The 18080-nt window shown below is 47.2% G+C and overlaps 1 protein-coding gene across 3 annotated transcripts in view; it reads left to right on the top strand.

Moving 5' to 3' along the window:
• The window catches only part of ubap2a (ubiquitin associated protein 2a), a 160885-nt gene that overhangs the window by 28903 nt on the left and 113902 nt on the right, over positions 1 to 18080 (top strand). For all 3 annotated transcript variants that reach the window (XM_038790694.1, XM_038790693.1, XM_038790692.1), the window contains exons 4-6: positions 9488 to 9598; positions 16564 to 16717; positions 16797 to 16874. In XM_038790694.1, coding sequence (XP_038646622.1) covers positions 9488 to 9598; positions 16564 to 16717; positions 16797 to 16874 — 343 coding nt within the window. The remainder of the gene's footprint in view (positions 1 to 9487; positions 9599 to 16563; positions 16718 to 16796; positions 16875 to 18080) is intronic.

Below are 18080 nucleotides of genomic sequence, written 5' to 3'. Positions count from 1 at the left end.
ACCAGGGAGCAATATAGCAAGGCTAATCCACCTATCTGCACATCTTTGGACTGAGAGGAAAGTGGCACACTGGGAGAAATCCCCCACAGACACTGGGGAGTGTGCAAATTCCACCTGAGGCTGCAATTGAACCAGGGTCCCTGGCACTGAGGCAGCAGTGCAAATCAAGGACAGCATGATGGCGCAATGGTTAGCACTGCTGCATCACTGCGCCGAGGTCCCAGATTTGATCCTGGCTCTGGGTCACTGTCTGTGTGAATTTGCACATTCTCCCCGTGTTTGCAACGGTTCGCCCCCATAATCCAAAGATGTGAAGGGTAAGTGGATTGGCCACATTAAGTTGCTTCTTAATTTGAAAAATGAGTTGGGTACTCTAAATTTATAAAAGAAGCGGGGGGGGGGGGGGGGGGGGGGGGAGAGACTTTGCGAATTACTTGTTGTAACCGCAGATAAACCTTTTGCAATTCATGCACCAGGACACCCCACACACACACACAAATAATGGAAAAAAAAAACCACAGGAATGGTACAGCTCAGCACATAAATGAAGTCTAAACATACATGGATACAGAGGGGAACAGGAGAACAGCAATATAAATGTCTCCGTACAATCATTAGACTCATCTTGGTGCCCCTATTTGCACCACCGGAGAACATGGGAGGAAGCGATAAGGCCATGAAAACATGGGGAAATGGTGCACACCTTCCCACATGGTGATTGCTCATGAGAGTTAAGGATAGATATTTTGTGCCATTTTCGGGCGCATGCCAGAACACATCTCCCACAACTCCAATACCAGAGGCACCAATGACATACTGTAACGTCCTTCCTTTCGATACCAGACTCGTCTGTATCCCTGCAAGATAACAATAACCGTTTATTGTCACAAGTATGAAGTTACTGTGAAAAGCCCCTAATCGCCACATTCCGGCACCTGTTCGAGTAAACTGGTATTGGAATTGAACCCGCGCTGCTGGCCTTGTTCTGCATCACAAACCAGCTACCTAGCTCACTGAGCTAAACCAGCCAGTCACTGATTCTTAGCCGCAGCAGATCAAAAGAAATACATACTAGTTTTACAAGGATGTTTTACGTATACCACACTAATGTAATCCCAACTGTTGGCACAGTTAGAACTATCACCATGCCTCATACTTGTGTACAGAGAGGACCAGCAGCTATAGATTTGGATTATGGCCAGTGCCTCCCAACACACTTGACAGGATCATAAATGGAGAACGACCAGGAGCAAAAGGGGTCAGGGTGAAAGAAGACTAAGCTGCAACCATAGGTCTTTTATTCCTCTGGTGCATTCCCACCACTAAATGAAGATGAGAAAAGGATGCTCGTTCAGACAAGGGAACATGCCAATCATAAGGGTGGCAACAGGATACCAACCACAGTACAGGACCTGGCTCAGCCCCACACCCTTGTGTACTTGGGTGTTAATAAACCAAGGATATTCAAAGCTGAACAAAAACATCAACCTCTCAGGATGTCCTTCGAGAAGGGATGGCATAAGAGAACAACAGGAGACCAAGCGCAGAACCAGACTTGGCCTAGTCCAGCGCACTGACACCGGGGGGGGGATGGGATGGAAGACTCAATAGGCCAGTGAAAAGATCCAGAGACTTTGCTAATCGTAAAACCCTCTAAGCCCATTCAAGGACCGACTTGAGGGTAAAGAAAAGCTGGATGGGACTGATTTATCAGGTGTGCATTGACACGAGGCCAAGGGGTGTAGCCATGCAATTTAACAAACGTAGCATTTGCAGTGACGAACACAGTGACTGACCCTGGGGGACAATACATAATGGTAAGTGGGATCCTGGAAGGGCCTACAGTGGTCCTTTATAAATATATATGCCCAAAACTGGAACGGTGCCGAATATGTGAAGAAAATAATGGCAGAAATCCCTGACCTAGTTTTCAACTGTGCAGGATCTAAAAACAGACAGATCCAATCCTGGAACGGGAGTTATATCAGAAATGGCACGCAAACTGGACACCTTTTATGGAGGGTTGTGGGGACCGGGTGGGAGGTGGGGGGGGGGGGAACACTGGACGGGTGCTGTAAATCAGCAGAGATTCAACCACCCGAGAACTCCTCTCCCATATGCAAAAGCTTTTCGTGCATATACTTCTTCATAGTGGGGAGATCAGTACTTCCAAGAGGATGAGAATTGGAATACTCTGCGATGTATTCTGGACACTACATGGACGTGAGGTTGGAAAGGAGCTGGGTCCAGCAGCCCGACTTCTACGAGGCTGAGCACAGCCCTCCTAGCCGATAGGCTATTTTGCGAAAGAATGTCTCAAGCCATGATGTGTACCCTGCACCCAAAACACGGAAGTCTCTCCCTCTACGTTTTGGGAGGCATTGAAGGCAGTGATCAGGGGAAAATAATAGCGCTCAGGGTGCTTAGCGATAGGTAGGAAAGGGCAGCTAGGCAATGGCTGATGGACTCCATATTGGAAGTGGATTGCCGGTGGGCACGACCCTGATAATGGAGCTGTTGGAGGAGAGGAAGAAACTACAGATGGAATTTGACCTCTCCACAGGGACAGCAGTGAATCAGCTGCACCAGACACCGGCTATGAGCACAGAGACGAGCCCAGCTGCCTGCTGGCATACCAGCTAAGGAAGCAGGTTGCCTTGAGAGATAACACAAGTGAAGAACAGGAGCGGTAGGATAGCCACAGGTGAGATCAAAGGTGTTGTTGCAAACAGCTCTGAGCCCCCGGAGGGGTCTCTTGAGAGGAAACAATTCCTCGATAGACTGGACATGTCAGTTGTGGGGGAGGAAAAGAGACGGGGACTGGAAGCACCACTAGGGCTGGATGAGATCATGGAATGCATAAATTCCATGCAGTCGGGGAAGGCACCAGGACCAGTTGTGTTGTCGGTGGACTTGTACAAGGAATTTGCGTAAGAACAGGCCCTGCACCTGTAGAAGATATTCAATGACTTGCTATAGAGGGGGATTGTGCCGCCAACGCTGGCAATGGCTCTGATCTCTCTGTTCAAAAAAGACATCGACCCGATGGAGTGCGTCATATGGACTCTTCTCATTCCTAAACAGTGGTGCCAAAGGTCCGGTGGGACGACTGGGGAACCGCTTGCCAGAACTAATCGTGGACAATCAGACCGGGTTTGTCGAGGGCAGGCAGCTAACGGTGAGCATCAGGCGCCTGCTGAATGTGATCATGACCCCACTTGCTTGCCAGAAGTGATCGTGGACAATCAGACCGGGTTTGTCGAGCGCAGGCAGCTAACGACGAACATCAGGCGCCTGCTGAACGTGATCATGACCCCTACCCGCGGTGGGGACACCAGAAATGATCATCTCCCTGGATGCTGAGAAAGCCTTCTACTGAGCACATTGCGGGTGCTTGAACGGTTTGGTTGAGGGTTTACCTGTGGATGGAATTTCTGTACAGAACTCTCATGGTGAGGGTATGGATGAACACAGCCAGCTCTGAATATTTACACCTGCACGAGGCAGGGGTGCCCATTTTCCCCCATGCTGTTTGCATTGGCAATTGAGCCACTGGCCATCGTTAGATCAGCGAAAGGGGTGGACGATCATTCAGTGAGGAGGCAGGGAGCATAAGTTTCACTCTTTTATGTGGATGACCTGATGCTCTGTCTCAAACCCCCTGGCCAACATGGGCAAGATAACAGGAGTTCCGAGCCTTGGGTTACAAACTCAACCTGAGCAAGAGCAAAATCTTCCTGGTAAGTCCCCCAAGAGGGCGGAACAAAGCTGGAGACACTGCCATTTAAACCACGTTCGGGTACCTGGGCATCCAGGGAGCTTGCGACTGGGCAGGCTCTATAAGTGGAACGTGTCCAGTCTGGAGATGAAAAGGGGCCTGTGGAGAGAGCTCTCACACTCTCACTCCCTTGCAGGAAGAGTGCAGACAATATAAATGAAAATGAAATGAAAATGAAAATCATTTATTGTCACGAGTAGACTTCAATGAAGTTACTGTGAAAAGTCCCTAGTCGCCACATTCCGGCGCCTGTTCGGGGAGGCTGTTACGGGAATCGAACCGTGCTGCTGGCCTGCTTGGTCTGCTTTCAAAGCCAGGGATTTAGCCCAGTGTGCTAATTAATGTGCTGCCAAGATTCCTATTCCAATTACTCCCGATCTTCGTCCCCAAATCCTACTTCAGGGTCGACGAACTGATCATGGCCTTTGTCTGGCAGGAAAGAATCCTAGAATATGAATAGCCATCCTACATAGAGGGCGACGTGGATGGCTTCGCTCCGCTGAACCTCCTATTTTACCACTCGGCGGCGAAAACAGGGCTGGGGGTGATTGGGAAAGCTGGAGGTGGAATGGTGTAGATGGAGGCTGCGTCCTGAATGGGTGTCCCTCTGGATGCTGGCTGCCATGCCTTCAACCAAATACTTGAGGAGCCCGGTGGTGCTAACCACATTAAGGACCTGGAATGAGCTCTGACACCATTTCAAACTCAATGGCATGTCTACTCCAGCTCCCATCTGCAGGAACCATAAATTTATTCTGGCAAAAATCGACACAATTTTCAAAGTAGAGAGAGGACGGAGGGGTGTTGGCGGTGAGGGACATGTACGTGGACGGTAGAGACCCTGGGGGCGCTAACACAGAAACTCATGCTCCAAAAAGGGAACAAGCTTCGGTACTTTGCAGTTGCGAGACTGCCCTTGCCAGGAGATCATGACATTTCCCCAGATACCTGGACACACCCTACAGGACAGACAGCATTGGACTTGCTAGGGGGGAGGTAAATTTGGTGACATATTCAGACTGTTGGAAGATGTAAGGGCCCCACTGGATGAGTTGTGAAACTAATGGAAGGAGGAGCTAGGCATGGAGATAGAGGCAGGACTCTGGGTCGAAACTCCACACAGGGTCAACTCCATCTCATCCGCAGGACTGAGTCTAATGCAGCTAAAGGTGGTGCACAGGGTGGAGCTAAACTGGGCACGCACGAGTGAGTTCCTCTGGGAGGTAGAGGATAAGTAGGACAGGGGCTGACACCCTGGGGTTTCACCTCTCTGATTGCCCAGCAGAGACTTCTGCTTGGATGGAAGTTGGCAGCACTATCTAGAGCAGGGGTGGGCAAACTTTTCCGTGCAAGGGCCACATTCAGAAATTCACAATTTTAAAGGGCCGCATAGTATATTAAGTAAAATAATTAATATTTAAAATAGCCAAAATAAAAGGCTTTTAAAGAAAAAAACAATTAATTTTTATTAATTAATATTTTAAAGTGAACAGCACAGAACAGGCCCTTCGGCCCTCGATGTTGTGCCGAGCAATGATCACCCTACTCAAGTCAACGTATCCACCCTATACCAGTAACCCAACAGCCGCGCGCCCCCCCCCCCCCCCCCCCCACCCCCCGTAACTTTATTTAAAAAAAACATTTTTATGACTTGATCTTGGTGGGCCGCATGCGGGCCGTGGTTTGCCCACCCCTGATCTAGAGCCTCAGACTGGCTCTCCGACCGAGTGGAGTTCCTAAAGTTAGAAAAAATAAAATTTGCAATTCGCAGATTAGATGAAGGATTCCACCATATGTGAAAATGCGCCTCTTTGAAAATATGTTTGTGATCTCATCTAGTGGGGAGCAAGAGGAGAGGGGGGGGGGGGGTTGGGGGGTAAGGGGAGAACAACCATTGAAAAGGGTGGGGAGGGAGGGAACACACACCACGGAGGATAAAGGGAAAATTGGCCCTGTGCACTCAGTGTAGGTGCCTACTCACTGAAGTCCTGAAATAAAATGTAAATTTTATGTAATCTCGGAAGTGCAAAGAAGCAAAAGGGGCACAGAAAATGAAACTGTCCCTCTTGGGCCGGTTTAGCTCAGTTGGGTAGACAACTGTTTCATGATGCAGAGCGAGGCCAGCAGTGTGGGTTCAATTCCTGCAGCGGCTGAGGTTATTATTTGAGGGCGGCACGGTAGTACAGTGGTTAGCACTGTTGCTTCACAGCTCCAGTGTTCCAGGTTCGATTCCGGCTTGGGTCTTGCGGAGTCTGCATGTTCTCCCTGTGTCTGCGTGAGTTTCCTCCGGTTTCCTCCCACAAGTCCCGAAAGATGTGCTGTTAGGGAATTTGGACATTGAGTTCTCCCTCAGTGTACCCGAACATGCGCTGGAATGTGGCGACTATGGCTTTTCACAGTAACTTCATTGCAGTGTTAATGTAAGCTGACTTGTGATAATAATAAATATTATAGTTTTGCACTAATGCCAGTCGATGCAATATAAATAGACTACCTATCTTTTTTGCTATCGTATTTTTGTTTTATCTCTTTAGTTTATTCCATGTGTTTTTTTCTTTAATTTATCTGTTATTTCCATTGTCCTCTGTATATGCTTGATTATATTAATGTAAATTTTGTCCACTTGTATAGCAAGGGATGTAAATTATTTATAACCTTGGTTAGGAGGGATGCAATTGTAAGATTGAATGATATAAAGCAAAGACTCAACGTAATAAATGAAACTCCAGTAAAAAAAAAAAATGTTTTTAATGTGTTGCCTGAGAGGGGAGGAGGCTGCTCTCTAAGACTGCATATAATGTACTGTGTCAAACTTGATGGGCCCAGCTTTCAGATTAAGATTACAAAAGCATGGTGGCCAATTTTCAAACTACCATCATTTTTTGTATTCTGTGCAATCTTCTGATCTGCCTTGCAGTTTATACTTTTTCTTCAAGTTTAATACTACCGTTAACTCTCCTTGCAAGACACCGGGCTCACGAACGCTCCTTGTCTAGCCCCCACTCCGACTCAGTCAGGGTGGACGGCACACCATGCAGCAGAATTTCCAAGGATCGAATCACCAGGGAGATTGCTCTATCAAATACCAGGATTCTCTCCTGTGTTTCCACTAGTAACTCAGTGATACTTTGCAGTTAATCAAAGTGAGCACCAAAACCCTGCACAGTGGAGTTGAGAGCATCATCCAAAGCATTTGCAATGGCAGCCATCATCCAGATGCAAGCACCAGCGCTGAGGCATAGGACTGCTCACCAGCAAAATTGTAACTGCAAGCTGGGCCCCACCTCTGCTATCTCAGAGTGCCTCAATCAAATGAGTGTTCTCTGATTTCATTGCTCTTCATCACCAAACTACAACCAGGATTCTGTTCTTCAAAAGGACATTATGCCAGTCATGTATCTCCCCAGAAAATTATGGGATGGCATTAGCACAAAATAAAATTTTAGAGTAGAGCCAGAGCTTGTGACAATACAGCCACTCCCACATTTACATCACATGAGCCCCCACTTTTAAGATCGTTGAAATTCATCAGGAGCCGGTGAATTGTCAGCCCGTAGTTCCAGCAATTTTTCATAGAATTTACAGTGCAGAAGGAGGCCATTCGGCCCATCGAGTCTGCACCGGCTCCTGGAAAGAGCACCCTACCTAAGGTCAACACCTCCACCCTATCCCCATAACCCAGTAACCCCACCCAACACTAAGGGCAATTTTAGTCACCAAGGGTAATTTATCATGGCCAATCCACCTAACCTGCACATCTTTGGACTGTGGGAGGAAACCGGAGCACCCGGAGGAAACCCACGCACACACGGGGAGGATGTGCAAACTCCAGTGACCCAAGCCGGAATCGAACCTGGGACCCTGGAGCTGTGAAGCGATTGTGCTATCCACAATGCTGCCGTGAACAATACTACTACTTTGGTGATTTTCTCGTCCTCCCAATTCTGATTTTTCAGGTCTTTCTGGGATGTTAGTTGAATCACCCTCCCTTCCAATTCTGATTTTTCAGATCTTTCTGGGATGTTAATTGAATCTCAATGACGAAGATAGATGCAAAATACCTATTCAATCTGCTATCTCTTTATTTTTCATTATTAACTCCCCAGATCATTTCGGGCTAACGTTCACTTTTCGTTCTGCTTTTCTAAAAATAATTATTACTGTCCTTGTAATTCCGGATAGCTTTCTCTCGATACTCAAATTTTTCCCTCCTTGTTTCTTTTTATTTTAATTATTTTTTAAAAAGTGCCCAATTTTTTCCAATTGAGGGACAATTTAGCGTGTCCAATCCACCTACACTGCACATCTTTGGATTGTGGAGGTGTAACCCACACAGGCATGGGGAAAATGTAGCGTGTCCAATCCACCTACACGGCACATCTTTGGATTGTGGGGGTGTAACCCACACAGGCATAGGGAAAATGTGCAAACTCCACATGGAAAGTGACCTGGGGCTGGGTTTGCACCTTCCCTCCTTGTTAATCTTTCAGTAATTCTTTGCTTTTTTTGTATTCTGTGCAATCTTCTGATCTGCCTTGCAGTTTATACTTTTTCTTCAAGTTTAATACTACCTTTAACGTATTTAGTTAACCACAAATATTGGGTCCATTCCTTGGATCTTTTCTTGTTCGAAATTTCTTTAAAAGCAGGTTTGACCTTTTGCCCATTATCAACCAATATTAAGTGGCTGAATCAGTTTTTAATTTTTTTTATCCCATCCTTAAAGTTTCAAAGCCAATGCACAGAGTGGACAGCGAAACCTTTAATGTATCTCATTGCTTGCTCCAAAAACCAGTTCGTGTTCAAATCGAGGCAAATTCATGGTCTCCAAGAGACATAAAAGATCCAAGCTGACAAGAAATGCCATTTCACCTCATCTTATCTTGTGCTTGATCTGACGCTTCATCTTGGCCAAAAGGCCAAAAAGCGACTTTGAGTAACTAAAATTTTTTTTAAAGAGTACTCAGTTTTTTTCCCAACTAATGGACAATTTAGCATGGTCAATTCAACTACCTTGTACATCATATTGTGTTGTGATGGTGAGACACCGACACGGGGAGAATGTGCAAACTCCATACAGACAGGATTTAATTAAATTTTCGTGCCCAGTTTTCAAAGTTCAGGAAAATCTGTTGCCAGCATACTGAAGGAATGGAAGGTGCCGGTGAATAAAATATGCCAGTTAACGGAGATACAAGATTAGATCTTCCTTTTCATCCATTTGGAAAACTCCAGGATGATCAAGTGGATGTTGAGGCCTTGGTAGGTTGGGAATGTACAAATTGAATGATTGATACCAAAGAAACATGATGCAACAGAACAGTGGGAGCTGAGACTGGAGTGAGGACAGGCCATTAATAACGTGTGGGTTTGACATATCTAGTGAAAAGATGGACCTAACCCAGAATTTTGGTCAATAGAGAATTCTAGTTGGTCGTGTGTTGGACAACAGAAATTTTACTGTATTAGTTGAGTTTGAGAAATTTGCTTGTGCATTATCAAATATATAAATCAAGATGTCTAAAAGCTTACTAAGGCCAGTTGTTGCCTAGTGGGCAACGGGACTCCTTTTGAAAGCTATGCATTAAAGTGATGCGTTAATCTTTTTGTATTTTTTCCAAGCAAAGTGGAATTTTATTTTTTTTAAATGTTGAGTGTTCTATGTAGATGTTTCTACAATAATTCTAAAAGATGGGACTCTTATTTTAGTTGATGGAAGTCACAGGAAAGAACCCGGATGAAAGCATAGTTGCACTTCATGACTGCAATGGTGATGTGAACAGAGCTATCAATGTGCTGCTGGAAGGAAATTCAGATACGGTATGGATAAATGTGTTGCTTATTCAACTGTTTCTCGTCTGATTGCTCTCTGACTGTGAAAGTATTGTACACTGTCTCGTCTGGCTGTCCAAACACGAGTTGTCCAAAAGCCAGATATTTTTAGAATGTGGAATGCATCAATTTTTTATTTGAGTGAAATTAAAGGGAAAATTCAGCTCAACACCACATTGGTGCAGTGTGACGAAGGACCATATATCTGCTTTTCTGCTTGCAGTCTGTTCACAGGCTCAGGTACATTTGACCTCACTCAGCCTGGCTTGGCCCAAATTACCTGACCTGAAATCCGATGCTACCCCTGTCCTGAGATTGCCAGTTTTGAGACACTATTGTATTTTGTTTCTCACAACTTTTCTTCTTGACCACAGGGTTTTGAAGAGTTACATGTAAATAGGTTAGTGGTGTATTTGCACAGGTTTTTAAGAAAATAATAAACATAAAACAGTTAAATCTGTTATTTGCATCTGAAAATGATTTCCCCCAAGACAAAATAATTAGCAGGTTGGTGGTCTTTGCACTCAACAGAACTTATCATAAGTGTGTTGAGTGGTCTTGGACACACACAGTCAGGGTTTTCTAGTGTGAACCTACTCCCCTTTATAAGCATGGGGATAGAATGGAGATGCAAACAGAGAGGTTGTGGGCTCTTTATTCAAAATCTGTGGGTTTAAGTTGAGTGAGAAAGCCTTCTGACCTGAGGAACGATAGCACAGTCATTTGGGTTGATATATAACTCTGGATCCCCCAAAGATAGCAAGTGAATTTAAAGCAGCTGAACAACTTGTAAGAGGTTGAATCTTGGGTGTTTTTCTTAATCTACCTCCAGAATGGTTGGAGATGGGCAAATGTGCAAGGCACGAACACCCAGTTTAGATAACATGCAAGTGATGTGCTTCCATTTCCTGGTAACCTGGATTTTGTTCAGTATTGGCAAATACCTAAATGAAAAATGCCTAGCCTACCTGCAGAAATGGACACTGATTGCCGAAGAATACGTAATGAGACCCAAATCAATTGGCAGGTGAGGACAGCTCTTGGATTCCCCTTCCTTAACAACTCACTCCAAACTTTGAGTATAGGATTTATGGAATTTTGTACCTAGAAAGTATGTGGCAGCACGGTGGCGTAGTGGTTAGCACTTCTGCCTCACGCGCCGAGTCCCAGATTCGATCCTGGCCCTGGGTCACTGTCTGTGTGGAGTTTATGTTTTCTCCCCGTGTCTGCATGGTTTTCGCCCCCACAACCCAAAGATGTGTGGGGTAGGTGGATTGGCCACGCTAAATTGCCCCTTAATTGGAAAAAATTAATTGGGTACAAGTATGGTATTTGGGAGTCAAATCAGTGGTATGAATCCATGATGTTTAGAGCACTGGAATCCCATAGGAGGACAGATGGAATAGATTGCAAGTCTATATTTTAGGCAAACTATGAATTTCTATGTATGGTGTCTCAAATCTGGCTATCCAGAAGCTGGATTTGTCTGAAAACCAGGCTCTTCTATAATGTTCTGCGCATCTGTTTTAATTGAGTAAAAATTTAAAGATGCGCTGGACAATTTAGCTCATGCTGCATTGGTGTGGTGTGACTCCAGACTAGTTAACAGCTTTGCATGTCGCTTTATCTGATGCTCCCAAGTGACATGTGGCCCGATCCACCTGATCTAAAATCTGGGCCTCTCTTCTGAGGATACTGAGTTTGAGGTACTGTAGCTGTAAAATGTTCAATTTTTATTTTGGGAACTGTATATTTTCAGCATTTGAAGTTTCAACTGCCTTCCCTTGGATGCCAGCAGCCATCTGATTCTGACAAATTTCAGGAGTCCTTTAAAGTGGTGGCGTTTTTCTTAAGTATTGGTTCACCAGCAATTGTATGAATGAGAGGATATAAATTTTGATTTGGTTGTATTTTGGTGGTGTGATGTGTTCTTAAGTGTTGGCTGCTGCTGTGCATGAAATTGAATGTTTTAATTTATATTCTTCCCACCCACAATCAGGGAACACAATTGTTTTGAAAATCTGATGTTTTCAAAATGTTTTTAGAGAATTAAATGTATTTTTGGTGAATTGGTATAGATTGAGTTATGGAATTGAAATTGATTTGAGGAATGCAGGAGAAAAATGGAAGAAATGTCAGTTAAATGTTAGTCATATGGGAGTTCCGGTGGCGGCGATGCGGAGCTAAGCCGCACGTTCGGCAGCTCCCGCTTTTTTTTGGACTTTCGGGCTCTTGAGAGCCCGCAACGGCGCTGTTTTGACTTTTCCTCGGGGGAGGGGGGGGGGAACACAGCCAGTGTGCCCAGCGGCTGGTGGATGGACTGGACTCGCAGTGGAGCGGTCCAAAAGTCGGCTTTACAGCAGAGGAAGGAGAGAGGCAGGAAAAACAAGATGGTGGCGGGCGGGGAAGTCGCAGCAGTGGGCGCGGGAGCAGCAGGAGCTGCTTCAGCGCTCCTTCAAGGAGCTCAAAGCTGAGATCTTGGAGCCGTTTAAGGCCTCGCTGGACAAGCTGGTGGCGACTCAGACGGCCCAGGCCGTGGAGATTCGGGAGCTGCAGCAAAAGGCTTTGGACAACGAGGATGAGCTTTTGGGCCTGGCAGTGAAAGTGGAGTCGCACGAGGCGCTGCACAAGAAATGGCTGGCGAGGATGGAGGAGATGGAGAACCGCTCCCGCCGGAAGAATCTGCGGATTTTGGGCCTCTCGGAGGGACTGGAAGGCTTGGATTGGGGGCCTATGTGGTCCTAATGTTGAACTCGCTGATAGGTGCGGGGTCGTTTCGTGGTCCCCTGGAGCTGGAGGCCGCCCATCGAGTGCTGCAGTGGAAGCCGAGGCCAAACGAGCCGCCCAGGTCGGTACTGGTCCGTTTTCACCGCTTGGTGGACCGGGAGTGCGTGTTGAGATGGGCGAAGGAGAGGAGCAGCAGGTGGGAGAACACGGACGTTAGGATTTATCAGGACTGGAGCGCGGAGGTGGCGAAGAGAAGGGCTGGCATCAATCAAGCGAAGGGAATGCTTCATAGGAAGGGAGTGAAGTTTTGGCCTTCTATAGCCGGCTCGCCTCTGGGTCACTTACAAGGACCGCCAGCTCTATTTTGACTCTCCGGAGGAGGCCTGGGCTTTTGTCCAGGCAGAGAACGTGGACTCGAACTGGGGGGCTGGGGAAAAATGTACTTTGTTTGGAGGCTTTGCCCTCCTGGGTATCCTGTCGTTTATATTGGCTGTGTTTGCTGATTGATGTTGCCTGTTCGTTTTCGCTATTTTGGTTTTTTCGGGGTTGTTTTCTGGCTGTTGTTTATTTACTGTGGTGTTTTTTTTTTGTCCACTGGTGGGTTGGGGAGTAGTTTGGGGTCCCGATGGGTCATGTGTCCGTCTTTTTCCCGCGTGTTGGGTTGAGGGGCGGAGCTCGGGTTGGAAGCGCAGGCTTTCTTCCCGCGCAGGAGGAATTGGGGGCGGGGCCGGCGTTGGTAGGGAGGGATTGGTGGCTGTGTTGCATCGGGGGGGGTGGGGGGGTCGTGGTTATGGCGGGAGTAGTCGGGGTCAGCTGACTCACGGAAGCACAGTGTTGGGGTAACGCAGCTGGGGGGGGGGGGGGGGGGGGGGAGGAGAAGAACCACCGGGTTGTTGCTGCAGGGACTGTGGGAATGAATGGTGAAGGGGGGTCTGCCACCGTGGGAGTGGGCTTGGGGGAGTTCCCTGGGCACGTGGCGGGTTGAGGAAGAGCTATGCCTGATTGGCGTAGGGGGAGGGGGATGGCCCCCCCAGGTTCGGCTGGTCACATGGAAAGTGAGGGGGCTGAATTGTCCGGTGAAGCGATCCCGGGTCTTGGCTTGCTTGAGGGGGTTAGGAGCGGATGTGGCTATGCTCCAGGAGATGCACCTCAGGGTTACGGATCAGGTGAGGCTAAGAAAAAGTTGGGTGGGGCAGGTGTTTCACTCGGGGCTTGATGCGAAGAACCGTGGGGTGGCAATTTTGGTCGTTAAGAGCCTGTCGTTCGTTGCGTCCAAAGTGGTGGCGGATAGTGCAGGTAGATATGTGATGGTGAGTGGGAGACTTCAAGGGGAGCGGGTGGTCTTGGTTAATGTTTATACTCCCAACTGGGACGATGCGGGCTTCATGCGGCGAATGCTGGGCCGGATCCCGGACCTGGAGACGGGGACTGATCCTGGGTGGGGATTTTAACACGGTGCTGGATCCGGCTCTGGATCGCTCGAAGTCTAGGACGGGCAGGAGGCCGGCAGCGGCCTCTGTGCTGAGGGGGTTCATGGATCAGATGGGAGGGGTGGACCCTTGGAGGTTTTTGGAGCCGGGGGTAGGGAGTTCTCCTTTTTCTCCCATGTTCATAAGGCGTACTCCCGGATTGACTTTTTCGTGCTTAGCAGGGCGCTGATCCCGAGAGTGGTGGAGGCGGACTATTCGGCGATAGCCATTTCTGATCATGCTCCACATTTGGTGGACCTGGAGCTGGGGGAGGGGAAGGATCAGTGCCCGCTGTGGAGGTTGGATGTGGGGCTTTTGGCAGAGGAGGAAGTGTGCGGGCGGATCCGGAGGGGTATCTGGAAACCAATGACAACGGGGAGGTGCAGGTTGGGATGGTTTGGGAAGCGCTAAAGGCAGTAGTCAGAGGGGAGCTGATATCTATTCGGGTGCACGGAGAGGGGGAGAGGGCCGAGAGGGAGAGGCTGGTGGAGGAAATGGTAAGGGTGGATAGGAGATATGCAGACACCCCGGATGAGGGCCTTTTGAGGAAGCGGCGCAATCTCTAAGCGGAATTTGACATTTTAACCACCCGGATGGAGGAGGGCGCAGGGGGCGGTATATGAGTATGGGGAGAAGGCAAGTCGGATGTTGGCTCACCAGCTCCGGAAACGGGAGGCAGCTAGAGAAATTGGGGGAGCTATGCATGCAGGAGGGAACTTGGTGCGGGGTAGAAAGGACATCAATGGGGTGTTCAGATCCTTTTATGAGGGGCTGTACCGGGCGGTGCCCCCCAGGGAAGCAGGTGGGATAGACCGCTTTTTGGATAGGCTGGAGTTCCCAAGAGTAGGGGACGAGCGGGTGGAGGGTTTGGGGGCCCCAATCGAGTTGGAGGAGCTGGTGGAGGCGTTGGGAAGTATGCAGACAGGGAAAGCGCCGGGGCCTGACTGGTTCCCGGTGGAACTTTACAAGAAATTTTCAGATTTGCTGGGGGGGGGCGCCTCTGCCCCCAACGATGTGCAGGGCAATTATCTCTTTGCTCCTGAAGCGGGACAAGGACCCCCTTCAGTGTGGGTCTTACAGGCTGGTCTTGCTCCTTAATGTAGATGTAGTTGGCAAAGTTGCTGTCCAGGAGGGTGGAGGATGTGGTCCCGACAGTGATTCATGAGGATCAAACGGGGTTTGTAAAGGGGAGACAACTGAATGCCAACGTGCAGAGGCTCCTTAATGTCATGATGATGGCGCCAGCGGCTGGGGAGTCAGAAATAGTGGCGTCCATGGATGCGGATAAAGCTTTTGATAGGGTGGAGTGGTGTTACCTGTGGGAGGTGTTGCGGAGGTTTGAGTTTGGTGAGGGGTTCATCAGCTGGGTGAGGTTGCTGTACAACTCCCCGGTGGCGAGTGTGGTGATGAATGGGAGGAGATCGGTGGACTTTCGGCTTTCCAGGGGGATGAGGCAGGGGTGCCCCTTGTCTCCCCTGCTCTTCGTGTTAGCAATTGAGTCCCTGGCCATGGCGCTGAGGGACTCAAAGTTTTGGGGGGGGGGGGGGGGGGGGTTTGGGGATGGCTAGGGGGTTTGTTTTTGCGGCGGTGGGTTTGCTATGTTATTTTCTTCTTGTATTGCTGTTGGTTTTTTGTTATTTATTTTGGGGGGTGAGTTCTTTTCTTGTGTTGGTGTGGAAACACGCCTTGTTTGTTTTAAATTATGGGGAGAAAATTTGTTATTGAAAAACTTGAATAAAAATTATTTTTAAAAAAAGTGTTAAGGTCATATGAATGTTGTCAAACGTAATCTAAAAGAGAACTGCATAAATTTTGAAAGCAGGAAATGGATGCGATTAGGCCACTCTCAATTGAAGAGTTAGTGATTGTGTAATGGCCAAAATGAGCCTTATTTTGTTTTTCCAACTGTTCAGCATGAAAACATAGAAAACATAGAACATTACAACACAGAACAGGCCCTTCGGCCCTCGATGTTGTGCCGAGCCATGATCACCCTACTCAAACCCACGTATCCACCCTATACCCGTAACCCAACAACCCCCCCCCCCCCCCCCTAACCTTACTTTTTACGACACTACGGGCAATTTAGCATGGCCAATCCACCTAACCCGCACATCTTTGGACTGTGGGAGGAAACCGGAGCACCCAGAGGAAACCCACGCACACACGGGGAGGACGTGCAGACTCCGCACAGACAGTGACCCAGCCGGGAATCGAACCTGGGACCCTGGAGCTGTGAAGCATTTATGCTAACCACCATGCTACCCCTACAATGTTCTGGCCTCAACTACTTCCTGTGGTAACAAATTCCACAGGCTCACCACTCACTGGGTGAAGAAATTTCTCATCTGTCCTAAATGGTTTATCCTAGGGGCAGCACGGTGGTGCAGTGGTTAGCACTGCTGTCTCAGAGCTGAGGACCCGGGTTCGGTCCCACCTCCGGGTTACTGTCTGTCTGTCTGTGTGGGGTTTGTGCTTACATCCTTATAAACTGTGTTCAAATCTGTACACATTGGAAAAAACAAGAACCGTATTACAAAAAGAGGATGAAAGTGAATTGCTTTCACATCCTGATAATTTAGCTGGCCATTTTTCATGAAGCACATATGGATCCAAGTGAGTTGCTGAAAACCTCTGGGGGTTTAATGTGCAATTTGAGTATTGATATTTCCAGATACTCTGGTTTGTATATGCAGATGACTTGGTCTTAGAATGCTTGTCTAGCAAATAATGAATTGATTGGATGTCATTATACAGACATCATGGGAGACCGTAGGAAAAAAGAAGAGCCTTGGAACTGGAAAAGATGGCCTCTTGGAAAATAAGGAAAACCGAGAGAAGCGTGGAGATAAAGTAACTCGGGGTCGTGCAATCTCTTCCAGGCGAGGCAGAGGAAATCGTGGCAGGGAATGTAAGTGTAGAATGTAATATTGGTGTGTAATAACAGACGTTTTTTGTCTAGTTCCTGAAATTTACATTTTTATTTGCAGACCGAGTTGAGGAAAATGGAGTGGATGTTGGTCCAGGTGATAGACATGCTGAACGAGGAAGGCGTGGCCGTGGCAGAGGTGAGCACAAAGTACTATTTGACCATTTTCTCTTTTCCTATGTCCAACACTGATACTTGGATTTTGTAATGCATGAGAACATAAAGGACCTATAGGTTGACCAAGCTTGTTCCACACAGGCAATGTCTTGTACACATCACGATACTTTTGCTTGCTACTCAATAAACACTTTTTTTTTCTCCTGGAAGGCATTCAAATTTATAAAAACCCAGGCTGATTATGGAAGAAGAAATCTTGAAATTCTTCTAAGCCCTATTCTAGGACAACACCTTGACTGACCCTAAATAAATGTTCTAGTTCCTACTTTTTACTTTCATTCTCTGGTCCAATTTTCTCTTTGGGAAAAAAACGTGGGCCCACTCCACGTTTTACTACTGTTGTCTGGGGGTGAAAAGTGCCTCCCAATGTGTAACCTAGTTCTGACCGTGCATAAATGGCGATAATAATGCCCAGTCCTGCCTAATTTATTTTATTAAGCTCAGAAGTGGTACTTTATAAATATGTATGCCCGAAACTGGGATGGCGCCGAATTTGTGAAGAAAATAATGGCAGAAATCCCTGACCTAGTTTTCATCTGTGCAGGATCCAAAACAGAGAGATCCAATCCTAGAACTGGAGTCATATCAGAAACAGTCTGTTCCCATCATCATATATCATACTTCAGATCGGGTTACTTACAAGTGTGTGTGTTTCTGTGAACTAGAGTCCCAGCGCTTTGAGCTTAAATTGGGAATTAATTCTACTGTTTACCTTTCCAAATCCTCTTGCCAACCACAATATATACATATGCACCACAAATAATTCAAATAACAATTGAAGTACACTTTTTATTCAATTGTGGAATTTGAGTGTCACTGGCCAGGCTGGCATATGTTTACCTGAGAGCTCACCTCAAAATTGGCATTTAATCTCAAATATTTGAACTTTTCATATTAAGGTTGCTCAACTTTTTTCTTGAGTAATGTTTCTGATCTAGGGATGTAAGTTTGGCACCCATTTAAGCAACTGAGAAAATTGTACTCTGGATATTAGCATTTTTGAATTAACTCAGTTCCATGTGCTGGGAATTGGGATGACTTGGATCTTCAATTTGCAAGTAATTAGTCAAAATTCAATCAAGCTATTGGGATATTTTTTTGTACCGTAGCTGAAAGTTAATCAGTGGACTGCAGTTGACACAGACTTGTGTGAATGGCGATCCCTGGG

The sequence above is a fragment of the Scyliorhinus canicula genome, chromosome 3 (assembly GCF_902713615.1).
Source record: "Scyliorhinus canicula chromosome 3, sScyCan1.1, whole genome shotgun sequence".
Classification (NCBI taxonomy): Eukaryota; Metazoa; Chordata; class Chondrichthyes; order Carcharhiniformes; family Scyliorhinidae; genus Scyliorhinus; species Scyliorhinus canicula.
This window is presented reverse-complemented; position numbering and strand designations above follow the sequence as displayed.